Source organism: Talpa occidentalis, unplaced genomic scaffold, assembly GCF_014898055.3.
Source record: "Talpa occidentalis isolate TD23 unplaced genomic scaffold, MPIMG_talOcc4v2.1 talOcc4.5, whole genome shotgun sequence".
Lineage (NCBI taxonomy): Eukaryota > Metazoa > Chordata > Mammalia > Eulipotyphla > Talpidae > Talpa > Talpa occidentalis.
In genome coordinates, this window is record NW_023604861.1 from 110,352,779 (window position 1) to 110,365,610 (window position 12,832).

The following is a 12,832-nucleotide window of genomic DNA, read 5'->3' on the forward strand; positions in this document are numbered from 1 at the left end:
TAAAATTTCTATAAAACAGCTGCTACCACCATTTCCTGTTCTAGAACTCCTGTGGTCTATTAACCCAGCTTCCACAAAACTGTCTCCTGGAATGTATGCTAGCCGGATTATCAACAGATTCCTGACTCTGACATGTCTGTTGATTCTTCCAAAGGCCATAATTTCAGGACCATATTGGGGTCTAATAGGTACTCTGAATGTGCCCTTCCCTAAAAACCTACTCCCATTAGCTTTTAGATTGTCCTGGAGTAACCTGTGCCACTTTATCTATTACTTTCTTCCATTTCTTTCTCCACTCCTGTTCCATTTCTTTATGCCACCCACTATTCCTTCCGAGGAGATCCAGGTGAGTTTTTAAATTTAATCTACCACTAAATATGTCCAATTCTTCCAATAACACAGATAAATTTCCAACTGCTACCTGTCTGCCCACCTACCTATCTCATTTTTTTCTATCTAGGTCTGTGCATTTGTTTCCTGACCTACTCCTTAAAATCTGTCCTGAGACTCCCAAATGTTGCTTCAGTGTAGAAATTCTGCACAAGAGGTCTCCTTCCATCAGTTTCAATGCATGCCTGATCTCTACATGTTCTGCCTGACTCTTTTCATTAGGGTTGTCTTCCGTGTACCTTTTATAAAATTTCTGATACCGTTCATTTTCTAGGCATATTTCCCCGTAACAAGGGTCAAATCTGCTTCCCTGCATATGTCTGTGTAATCTTAAAAACCATCAAGTAAGGCCTAAGATCATACCAACACCAAGGATGGCAATAACAATCATGACTAACACTTGTGAGTCCCTACTATGTAACAAGCACAGTTCTAAGCACTTTATACTAATTTACTTAATCTAATTTACTTTATTTTCACAACAATCCCAATAAATGGGACCATTATCATTCCCATTTTACAAAAGCAGAAACTGAAGGACAGTGAGATTAAGTAACTTGCCCAAGGTCAGACCATCAGTAAGTGGCAGAGTGCTTCTCAGTCTTCCACTTTCACATCTGCCCACACTCTGTCACCTGCTAGTCCTTCCATAAAGTAACATATTAATTATATGCCATAATCTTCTCTCAATGCTTAGTAATTGAGTTCGACTTTTAAAAGCAAAAATAAAGATCTATGACTGTCTACCACAACCCATCCTAAATCTTGAACATAATTTAATAGTGCTATATCTAGGGTATTAAAGTTAGATTCTATAATTCCTTTAAGATAACCTCTATTATGTGTATCACGGGATTGTAAATACGTACCAGGTTTTCCCACATATACATTAAGTTTAAATGCTTAGTTCCAAGATAATTTTCACTGCATGGTAAAATATTGCCTGAGCATGTACTAAAGAATGAATTTTTGCAGCTGAGTGAGATAAGTCATTCATACTACAACAAGGATATTTTAAACAGAGCTGGTTATTCCTTCAGGAAAACCATATTCAGATCAAACTAATTTCCTAAGTGACATAAAAAGAGTGAGCAGCTTTGGGTGTCTTATGTAACGAAGTGCTGATGGCTGTGACTGGATGATGGAATGACAAGAGGAAAGGGAAGCTGAATCTTTGAAATGGCAAAAATTATCTTCTAAAAATCACAGTGAATATCACCGGCCAGGTATTAAAGTGATTAAAGAGCTTATTTTTTCCACACTTCTATTGTGATAGGTTTTATAAACAAATAATTTTAAGTACACTAACCTGCTAAGCGCCAGTAATTAGTGGAGAAAAACAAACACAAATGTTCTTAAAGAGAGAGCAAACCCTGAGGGAATTTAGTCCTCTGAAATTATGCTAAGTGTATACTGGAATGATTCTGAGAGACTCCTACCCCAAATAAAAAAAAAAATCCCTTTAAATTTTTCTCCAGTCTTCTCTCATATGTAACTTCTCTGACAGCTAATTGACAGAATCATTTGCTAACACAGGTGGACCTGGTGATGGATAAAACCATCTAGAATATTTTGGGATATCACTGGAAGAATTAAGAGTTTATAACACCTGTGTATGGAAAGGGCACCAAACTGGCAGGCAATAATAACTTTGCTACTAAGTAATTATGGGATTTGGTTTTGTCACCACACCTCTCTCAACTTTAGTTTTCCAGTCTGTTAAATATAGAAATACAAATTAAACAAACTCCAAGGGCCAGTCTTACAACATACAGGTTCCCCAATTTTAAGTCAAGGTGGCCTTGAACACTTCTGCACAAAGAAGACTCTAATATTTAATCCCATAAACTAAGCGAAAAACAGAGGAACAAGTGACATGCAGATAATTTTTAGTATCTCCCAATAAATGTCCCATTATTGTTAAACTAGTTTCTCTCTTGCATTCCATCTGGCATCAGGGCTCCAAGAAAGGGAGCACAGCAGATGCCCTCACAAGAATATAGAGATATGGTACGTTAAGAAAGTTCCCCACAAACAAGACAAAAGAAAGATCCATCTCTTACAGTCCTGAAGATGGAAAGAAGAAAAAGAGGAGGAGATAATCCATGCATGTACTCTGTTACTTCTAGGAAACTACTAGAATTGGAGGTATGTAGTATTTTCATTAATATGGAGAAATTGAAGAATATTTGAGATAGTGGTTTCCATCCCTGGGAATGTCAGAGGCTGAATCCTCTAGAACTCTTTCATCTTGACAGCATCATTCTCATTGAGAGAGTGATGCAACATTGATAGAGGGAAGTGGCTCAGAGAAGAAGTTTGAAGCAAGTTTCCTGGCTCCTCAAGGACTTCAGGTGACATTCAGGGATTCTACAAGTCCCCATAGATCTCAGTGATAAGACAGTATGGCACCATGAGAATCAATGGGTCTACAGAGACTTGGGGTGAGCAGAGATTGTAGAATATAGGGCAAATGGCGCATTATGGACTTCAGCAAATTAACCAGTATGAGACCTCAAAAGGATAGAAATAAATCAGCTTTCTCTTGAAACCACCAGCCCTGCACATCACAGGGCTGGAATTTGTGACTGAAAGCCCTTCCCTGATGCCATGAAAACCTTCCTATTCTTCAGAATGCCAAGAACCCACTAGTCACTATGTGAATTAGAAAAAGGCACTCCCATTCTCCACACTCTTGACTTCCACCTATCAGAAAACTGCCATAGGGCCTCCCCGGTGGCTCAGCGGGTTGAGCATGGTGCTGTGAAGCTGTCTGCAGCCTCTGCAGCACTGGTTCGATTCCCAGCCGGCTAGGGAGAATCCCACATGGCATGGGAGACCTCTCCTGTCTCTCCCGCTGCTCCCCTCAGCAGTGTATTTCAGTCAATCCACCTGTTCTGCTCCCCCCCCTTGTCTCTGGTCAATTCTCACCCTCCAGCGCCTCTGACTGTACCTCAGTACTTTTATCAATAAATAAATCTTTAAAAAAATATATTTTAAAAAAAAGAAAAATGCCATAATATATTGGTTTTGTTAGAAAAATGCATTTTATTGCCATATGCCAAGCAATTATAATAAACTTAGAAATCCACAATATTGAAAACGTGAGACACCTCATTTATACTTTATGCAGCAACTGTGGGCCCCCACACCTATCTTGGAATGAGGAGGAGGTAGGAAAATAAATTAATTTTTTTTTAATTTTGAGAAAATGGAAGGACTTGAGAACACTAGAAATTAGATTAAATAAACAAGCTATGTCTTATTTATACATCTGAATCAATTCTACCACCCCAAAACACAAACTCTTTTTGCCCAGCATTTTGCCTTTATTTTATTGACATATCCTACAACTTACATGATAATGCATACATGGAAGGAACCAATAACACTTGTTGAAGAAAAAAAGGAAATTAAAAAAAAATTACGGACCCACTTATAAGATATATAGTAGCTTGTAAATTCCCCCCTACATTTATTCCAGTGAAATCTAAAATTTTACATATTCACACCTAGCATTGTTTTTTAGAAGGAAATATATATATATTTATATAAATTTCTTTTAAGAAATTTTAAGAATCAAAGAGAGAGATCATCTCAAAACCATAGAATATTTAAAAAAATGAAAATAAAATTATGTAGTCAAAATAAGTTCTCATTTAAAAGGGGGGACCCTAATATCTAGAAGCTAATTCGCCTACAGTCACAATCAAATCAAGGACTCAAATATACCTTACCACACAATACAGGCTCATCTTTCCTTGCCCTTTTCCTAAAATACACACTTTATTATACTTTGTACCTGTTTAATTATCCACACCAAATCTGTTGACAGCGACAGATGAAACTCAAATGTGAAATCACCCAAAAGTCTGAAAAACCACAGCATCAGGTAAACTTACCAGCTTATCACATCCCTAAAAAGATAAACAAAATGAGAGAATGGAGAGGATTGAGAAAGGATACTTTTTTTCAGTCATCACAAGAGCAACTAGGGAATAAAAACGCGTTTTCCTTGGGGAGCGATTATGCTGAGGAGACCAGATCCAGATACAAAAGATAATTCCTCTTGGGGTTCTCTTTTCCTTTGAGTTTATGGGACCTAAAAAAAAAAAGTTTTAAAATCACATAAACGATCACAATCTCAACACATTTACTTTTCTCCCTTGCTCATATACTCTTTCCCCAAACATCATACAGGCCACATCTCCAAGCAGCAAACTGAACAAAGGTTTACTGCCTATTGACTAACATCTTTTCAAGACTTAGATGACTCCTCTTAGACTACAATTAGGAACTGACTCCAAACTTCGGTTGCCAGGCTCAAAGCTCTGCAAAGTGGATCGCCCGAGCTTTGCAAATACCCTCAGCTGGACTAAAGGGCACAGAATCTCCAGCGCTCCCTACAGCTCAGACTTAGAATCTACCTACCACAGACACCCCGAATTACCACAGACCGGCTCCCTCGCTCCACTTTTTTTTTTTTCCGCTTAAAAATCGGTGAAGGTGGTGGTGGTGGGGGGGGGGGGGGAGGCTGAAAAGCGAACCAAAGGATTAATCACTTCTCCCCATTACATCAGCAGCCCCCGCCCTTTCCTCCCAGCACCTCCTCTCCCAGAATCGTCGCTACGCACTAGCGCTCTCCTCGCCCACTCCCCCCCCGCCCTATTATATGCCCTGATACCTCCCCATTATCACCCGCCCCACCACACTCCCCCTCTCCGCCTTCCCCCTCCTGAGCAGGGGAGGGAGGAAACCCGAGAGAGGAAACAGGGCGTTGAAGGAAGGGCCTCCGCGATAAGAGCGGAGGCCCCATTGGCCCGAAGATTGTGTGGGCGCCTCCCATTGGCGGCTGAGCCAGAATCCCCGCCCCCTGGGGTCCCCGCCCATCCACCCCTCCCCCCGCCGCCCGCGGCCCTCCCCCGCGCCCCCGGCCAGCCCCGCGGCGGGGAGGGAGGGACCCACTGGGCGAGTGGAGGCTCCGACGGTGTCAATGGCTCCTCCTGCCACGGAGCAGCAGCTGAGGCCGCGGCGGCGGGGCTGAGGAGGAGGAGGAGGAAAGGCTCCTTTAAGGAGGAGGAACGACGACGCCTCTTTTTCCCCCTATCTCCTCCCTTCATACTCATTTCCCCTTCGCCGAGGAGAGAAGGGGGGGAGGAGAGCGAAGAGGCCGGAGAAAGAGAGAAAATTCCTCTCAGAAATCTCTTTCAGGGGGTGTGGGGGAGGAAGAGGGGAAAAAAAAAGAGCCGGGCGCCCCCTGCTCCCTCCCTCCCTCCGCTCCCTCGCTTCTCCTCCTTCTCCCGTCCTCGCCCGCCCGCCCACTCCCCCCGCCGCCGGAGACGCCGCTCGGGAGTCGGCGGGGCCCGGCTCTGTCTCCTCAGCCGCCGACGCCGCGCCGCGCCTCGGGAGCCCCGGCGGGCGGACGCCCTTTCTTTCTTCCTCTCGCTCGGCCCGTCGCCCCGGCCCCGACCCCCGCGGCCGCCCCGCCCGGCCGCCTCGGCCTTCCCGGCGCGTCAGGCCCGCCCGGCCGGCCTCGCTCGGGCGCCGTCCGGCCCCGCGGGCCTTTCTCCCGACTCGGGGTCGCGCTCGCCCCTCCGCCCTGCCCGCGCCCCCTTCCCCGCGCCCCCGTTCCTTCCTCCCCCGCTCCCCACCCCCTTCTCCCGCCCCGGGTCCCGCGGTGCGTGTGCGCGAGTGTGTGTGTGTCCCTCCGCCGACGCCGCCACCTCAGCCCGGCAAATGAACTCCGTCCGAGCCGCCAACCGGAGACCCAGGCGAGTGTCGCGGCCGCGCCCGGTGCAGCAACAGCAGCAGCAGCCCCCACAGCAGCCGCCGCCGCAGCCGCCCCAGCAGCCGCCGCCGCAGCAGCAGCCTCCGCCGCCGCCGCAGCAGCAGCAGCAGCAGCAGCAGCCGCCGCCGCCGCCACCGCCGCCTCCGCCGCTGCCCCAGGAGCGGAACAACGCCGGCGAGCGGGGTAAGGCCGCCGGGCCCGGGCCGACACCCGCGCGGAGGGAGGCCGGGCGGGCGGGCGGCGGGCGGGGAGGCCGCGGCGCCCCGGGGGGTGGGCGAGGGCGGCGGGGCGGGGGCGGGGGCCCGGGTGCCGCAGTGTCAGCCCCGGCCCGGCCCCGGCCGGCAGGAAAAGCCGCGGCTTCCCCGCTCGCCGGGGCTCTCGCTCAGGCCGCGCTTTGTTTGGTGCCGGGGGCTCGGCACCCGCGCCCTCCACTCCTCTCCGCCGCGGCTCGGCTCGCTCGCTCGCGGCCCCGCGGGCGTCTGTTGGCGGCCAGGGGGAGGCGAGGGGTTGGGTTTCGCCCCGTTGTGCTGCCTTCCACGCTTCAGGCTCCCCGTTTCTCAAGGGAGGTGGGGGGACGGCTGGGAGCGATCGGGCGGTGGGGCTGGCTGGGAAACTTGTTTTCCCCCTTTTCTCGGCCTGCCTCCCTTCCTGTGGAGGAGGGGGAGCGGGGGAGCCCGAGTGGTCTGTGGTGTTGGCCGGGGAACTTGCCTCCCCTGCCCCCTCCCTGGTCACGGGGTGAGGGGAGCCGCGACTCGCCTCCCAGCCCCCCGGTGTTTGCTGCGCAGTTTGGCTGTAGTTACAGAACCCCTGGGAAGGACCCGTTAAAACAAGACCTTGAAATAAATAAATATAGAAGCCATCGGCCATTTCCAGCCCCCTTCCTCGCGTGCAGTGCAGTTACCCTTCCGCTCTGCCGGCTCCCCTCTCGCCTGTCCTCCCGGGCGAACCCCGCGCCGCCGCGTACCCCGCGTCTCCTAGTGGGGTTTGAACGCCCCTTCCTTGGAACTGGCCCCTGGAGAGTGCGTGTGTGTGCGTGTGTGTGTGTGCGCGCGCGTGTGTGTGTGAGTGTGTGCGCGCGCGCGCGCGTGTGTTGTGTCCAAGGCCTAGTGAAATGTGTCATTTGGACCCAACTGTGCAGCTCTCTCTGGTAACCACCATTGTCTGAGGACTGAGGCTCCCGGGGGCTGGATTCTTGCCTTAACAAAAATAATGTTCAGTTCAGTTCTACTTTGATGATGTGGTTATTTTCGGAGGTTTATGAGGTGGGGTGTTGCACCTTGGTCTCCAGCGTAACTGTTCTTTTTATTAATTAGCTGCTCTCGGTGAGGTCAGTACCATATTTGTGTGTACAGTTGTTGTTTTAAGCAGGGGAATTGTTAGGAGACATTTTGCCTGTTTTCGTTGGCAGATTAAGGATGGTTTTACATGCGTTGGTTGTCACACCTCCTTTAAAGGAATTGAGGTTGAATGCCTTTTTAAAAGTATACATTCTTTCCTTCCAAACTGTTTCATTGTTGTACTTGATGAAAATACTCAGCAAATGAAAGGAGAATGATAATCTGAAAAATAGTTTAAAGGGTTTCCTCTTGTCACTGTTACAGATAGCCCTGAGAAAGCAGTTTGCTGCTGCTTGAAAGAATGTGTTTCAAGCTAGTTAGAGGTCTTGTGTAACATTATTGGTAAATATGTTTTAATGGTTCTTTGATACATCTACTTCGTTTTTGTAAATTAAAAGTGCTTCTCGTTTCGTCATTTCCTTTCATATTTGCATAGCAGGGTTCTCTTACGTTCCATTCAAGTAATAATCAAGTTTCTTTCCATGATTGACACTATATGTGGAAGAGTTGAAAATTTTTTGAGAAAAACAATTCACTTTGTATTGAAATCCTAGCATAGTAAGGGTTCTATTGCTAGAAGTAGGCTTTTTCAAGGTGTGCTGATTTGTTAACATTAGCGCTGAATCAAGTCCTTTCAACCAAACTTAATTTAGTTCCATTGTGTATTTTTTAAATATTTGTTGTGATGTCCTTTTCACAATTTGTGTGTAATTTCAAACTTAGTTGACGTACTTTTATCTTGCAGGGTTTTTTTTTTTTCCATTTGTTTGAAATTACTAGTTACTAAAGTATTTCCTTTTGAAATAAGGTGACTTGGTTGTTGGCAGTCACATGCCAGAGTGTCAGTTTACTTTTTCATTGATGTCCATAAGCTGACTGACAAAGGTGCTCATGAATCAAAATTGCAGTGTATACTTCAGCAAATGGTAAATCAAATTCACTGTAGAATTGGTGCTTTACTGCAGCTAATAGAAACTGTTCTGAAGATGCTGTGTTGGCACAGAGGGGAGAAGAACTACACTGATTAGCCTTCAGGGAAAATGCTGTGGGTCTTTTAGAGGGCAAGTAAATGGCTCCAAAATGAATAAAACATTAAGATGAATTAAAAGACTAAAATAATAAAGATGGTGCTAGATTTATGTAAAAATATGTCATTCGTTGAAAATTGATGCTTTGATTACATTTTTAAAAAGTACAATTCACATAATGATTAGAAGTTAACTAATAATTCTCTATTTTAAAAGTTTTATGGAGGCTGCGAAGTATTGCTATTTCTGGTTTGGATAGGGAGAGGTTTTATTGTTTGTTTAAGAATGTATTGGATTTCATAATTTTGACAAGATAATTAAGTAACATGTTGTGTGTGTTTTACTTTTTACTGATGCTTAATGGATATGTAACTCTTGGATTAGAGTCTTGGATAGAGTTACATAATAGTGGATCAGACAATTTTTGAGGTAGGAAAATTAAAATGAGACAACTTGTTAACTCAATTTCTATCTTCATATAAAGTTATGGACTTTAAGACTTTTTAGTGGTAATAAAATAGTTACAAAATAGCTTTTTTTCCCCAAGGAAAAATTCTGTCAGAACTGGTTTTTAGTTGTTTCTTTGCCCACTGGGGTAGGTCTAAAAACTTCCATCACTCTTCCTGTAAAAATCTTCTAAAATATGTAGTGGCAAATATTTGCAGGGGGTCGGGGAGGGGGGACACTGAAAGAGTGAAATCCTAACGAGGACTTTTCAAAACCTTCCATGGGGGAGAATTTCTTATACCCTACATTGGGAAATAATTGGCCTGGGAATTTCATGGAATGTTGTCTTCACTCATCTTATCTGAAATGGTCCACTGTCTGAAGATGGAATACTAATCATTAGCCTATTTAGTTTTTTTTTTTTTTTTTTAATTTAAATTCCTGAGTTTAACATTTCACATACCACTTTAAGCCAGTAGAAAATAATTTGTGTTCCACTTAGGGGCACTTTGATAATATATTCCAGATTCAGTGAAACTGAAAGTAGTGTGGGATTGGATTTTTTTATATTTGTTTTGTCTTAAAATCCTAAAAGAACTTAAGCTCTGGTAGTTTTGCCTGCTGAATTGATCTTGCTATCTACTTGGTAGTTGTCTTTTAAGAGAAATATAAGAAAAGCTTACAAGTCTGCATAAGTACTATGTATTCTTTGTTTTTAGTTGTTAACATTGGTTACTTTGAGTAAGTAATAACTTCACATTATTTAAAATTAAAAAATTCCTTTCCTAAACCTGCCTTCAGCTACCAGATTTTCCTGCCTGAGTCAATCATTATTAGGATCTCATTTGTTATGTTTTAATAAAAGATGAAATTTGACTTCTGATGTGCAAGGTTTTTTTTTAATATTTTATTTTATATAATTCTTACATCATTTTTCATCTTTGTACAATGTATGCATTTTCATTTTGGTTATATTCCCCATACAATTGCACCCGCCCCCCCTTATTTTGACTCTAGTTCTTCCTCTCCCCGCCCCTCCATAATCCGCCCCCCACCCCAGTGTGTCTCTGGGTTTATAGTTGCTTGTTGATTTTGATTATTACTTTGCATTGATTAGTTTTTCCTGGTCTCTTATTTCTAAATTCCTGCTATGAGTGAGACCATCCGGTATTTTTCTTTTTCTTTCTGACTTATTTCCCTGAGCATGATCCCTTCTAGCTCCATCCATGTTGATGTGCAAATTTTTGAAAATAGGTGTATATTTGTTCTGACTACTGGAAAATTCTTACAATTGCTTTGAAATGAAATGCTATCATTTTAATTATTTAGTCATTTATAGTTCAAGAAACTTAATATATTAATGGATTTTTCTATTAGTTTCTAGTCAGAAGTAATTGTATAGAGTAAAAGTGTAGTCAGTCTCTTTAATCCCATATTTATGAGATAAAAATCTCACCTGTCACCTTAGAATTTAGAACTTTTTTTTAAATTGAACTTGGTAATTTTGCATAACTAGTATTTATGAAAATACTCCTGATGGAGCTACATATTTATAATATGCAGCAGCAAGGAAACTGCTTATTGTTCTAGTCATGCTTGGTAATTATGCTTTTTGTGAGATTGTTCTAGTCCATGATAGTATACCTTCAGCTTCTTCCTACTACTTAACAGAATAAGGACCTTATATAATTTTTCTAGACATAGGAGTTCTGGACAAGTAACATGATTTTTCCTGTTTTAGAAATTAAGTACTGTGGGAAACTACTTTCCCATCTCGTGGCTAAGCCTTCAAAATATTTATATCCCATGAGAGGAGAGATACCACCCAACTCTGTGGGCTGTGTGTGTTTATTAGAGTGCTTATTTTTCAAAGCTGAAAAATTATTTGAGGGATACACATAGGATAGTGACAATGCTGATATTAATACTCTGTTGGTGGTAGGCCTACTGGTTGTCCCTTTACTGCTTTTCTCTCTTTACTGGAAATTCTGGTAAACCCAAAGAAAAGCCATTCAGATTGGAGACTAACCAGGTAAGACAAGAACTATGACTAGATATTGACCTGTTAGTGAGGACCCTGGACTTAGGTTTGACAGAGTTCAAGGCTAGTGAGTATTTTCTTGTGTTATTTTTTTTTTCCCTAGTTGTGTTGGCTTTGAAAATAATCTATCATAATGATTTTTTTCCAACCTGAGGTCTCTCATTGTCCACCTGTTTCTTCCTCACTAATACGTTACTTTTGTTTTGTGTCTATCTTGTCCCACTGATCTCTAAAGGCTTACTGTGTTGTAGACTTTATATTTCATTAGTTCATCAGCCCTTTAAATTATATCTGTATCTTCCAAAGAACTCCAATTAATATGTGAAACTGCTAGGTAGTCATCCTCAAACTGCAGTTGTTACTTATGAAAATGAAATTACAAAGGAGGAAAATATAGGGAATGAAATGGGTAGAATGATGAAAAGAGCTTAAAGTTAGTGCTAGCTAGACCTAAGTTCTAATTCTGGCTATACCATTATAAGGAGCTGTTTGACATGGGGCAAGTCTTGTAAGTAATCTTGTATAGCCTTACTTGGTACTCTTTAAAATGGGGGTAACTCTTGCCTTAGGGGATAATTATAAGGATAAGGAAAGGATAAGAGATAGTGAAGTACCTAGCACACAGTAGATGCTCAGGATATGGCAATTCTTTTGAATATTAGTAATATTATTAAGGAATGGAATTGGCTGTGTGTAAAACTAAACCCAAGAGATAAAGTATGCATGAGTGGTTAAAGAGTTTCTGGCATGCAGCAAAATGGCAGTCTAGGTGACTTGGTATATTGGTATGTCAGAGAAAGACTAATCTTGTATGAAATTTTCTAATCTAATGAAATTTTCTTTGAAGAAAAAAATTGGAAACAAAAGAAACAGGTGTTTGGAATAATAATAAGCATTGACTATTTTTGCTTAGGTATAAGAGTCTGGACCAGACATTTTGTTTTGTGCTATATCATTTAAACCTCTTAGCAATTCTGTAAGATGGATGTTACAGAGCAGTGAATATGCATAGGAAGCAGCAGAGAAGAATTTCAAAATTGATGTATATCACTTAGACTTTCCATGAACAAGGAGAAGACACCATAATACATTTAGCACGATGTCTCTATCATGTTTAGTAGTGGGAATAATCTAGCCCTGGCATCACATCTAGCCCTGTTCTAGCCCATCTATCCTACTGGAGACTGATACAGTTATTCCGATGTCATTGATTGTTAAATCATCTGGTTTCACTTTTTCTTTTAACATTTTAAAAGGATGGGCTTGTTAGGAAAGGGAGAAAGAGAGACACCTGCATTGTCATAGACAGGCGAGAAGAGAGGTTCTGGTTTCACATTTTCTAAGTAGCTTTCTGAGCATTACTTTGCATCATGTAGATTTGTCTCCAAAAGAGATCACAGTGATTGGCCAGCATGTTTTTCCAGCTTGTTGATGAGATCACTCTGCACTCATTGTACAAAGAAGGGTAGATTTCCCCTGAATTACTCATAAGTTATGAATAAAGGGTGTTAAGTCATTTTAGCTCATGGTTATAGATTGGACTAGCTCAGTAAGAAAAAATTTGAGTAAATTAGAAATCAGTAGTAATTTTGACTGCTTTGTAAATTAAATATCCTTTCTTCACTATAGCTTGATGTTTGTGTGTTCCATGCGTAACTTGGAGTTCTTATGTGTTTGGTTAACATAAACTTAGTCCTTAAAAAGGAGAAATGAAACCAACTAACTTCCTTTACATAATTTATTTTAGTTAAAGGCAAATATTGAAAATATTTATTTTGAAAACAAATATATTGTTTATTTT

At 42.6% G+C, this 12,832-nt stretch overlaps 1 protein-coding gene across 2 annotated transcripts in view; it reads left to right on the plus strand.

Annotated features, from left to right (window-relative positions):
• The first annotated feature begins 5,352 nt into the window (after nucleotides 1-5,352).
• The window catches only part of FBXO11 (F-box protein 11), a 91,508-nt gene continuing 84,028 nt past the window's right edge, over nucleotides 5,353-12,832 (plus strand). Inside the window, exon 1 of one of the 2 annotated variants that reach the window (XM_037528091.1) lies at nucleotides 5,353-6,361. In XM_037528091.1, the coding sequence (XP_037383988.1) occupies nucleotides 6,127-6,361 (235 nt within the window). In that variant the 5' untranslated portion in view covers nucleotides 5,353-6,126. The remainder of the gene's footprint in view (nucleotides 6,362-12,832) is intronic. The other variant, XM_037528092.2, reaches the window with a different exon arrangement.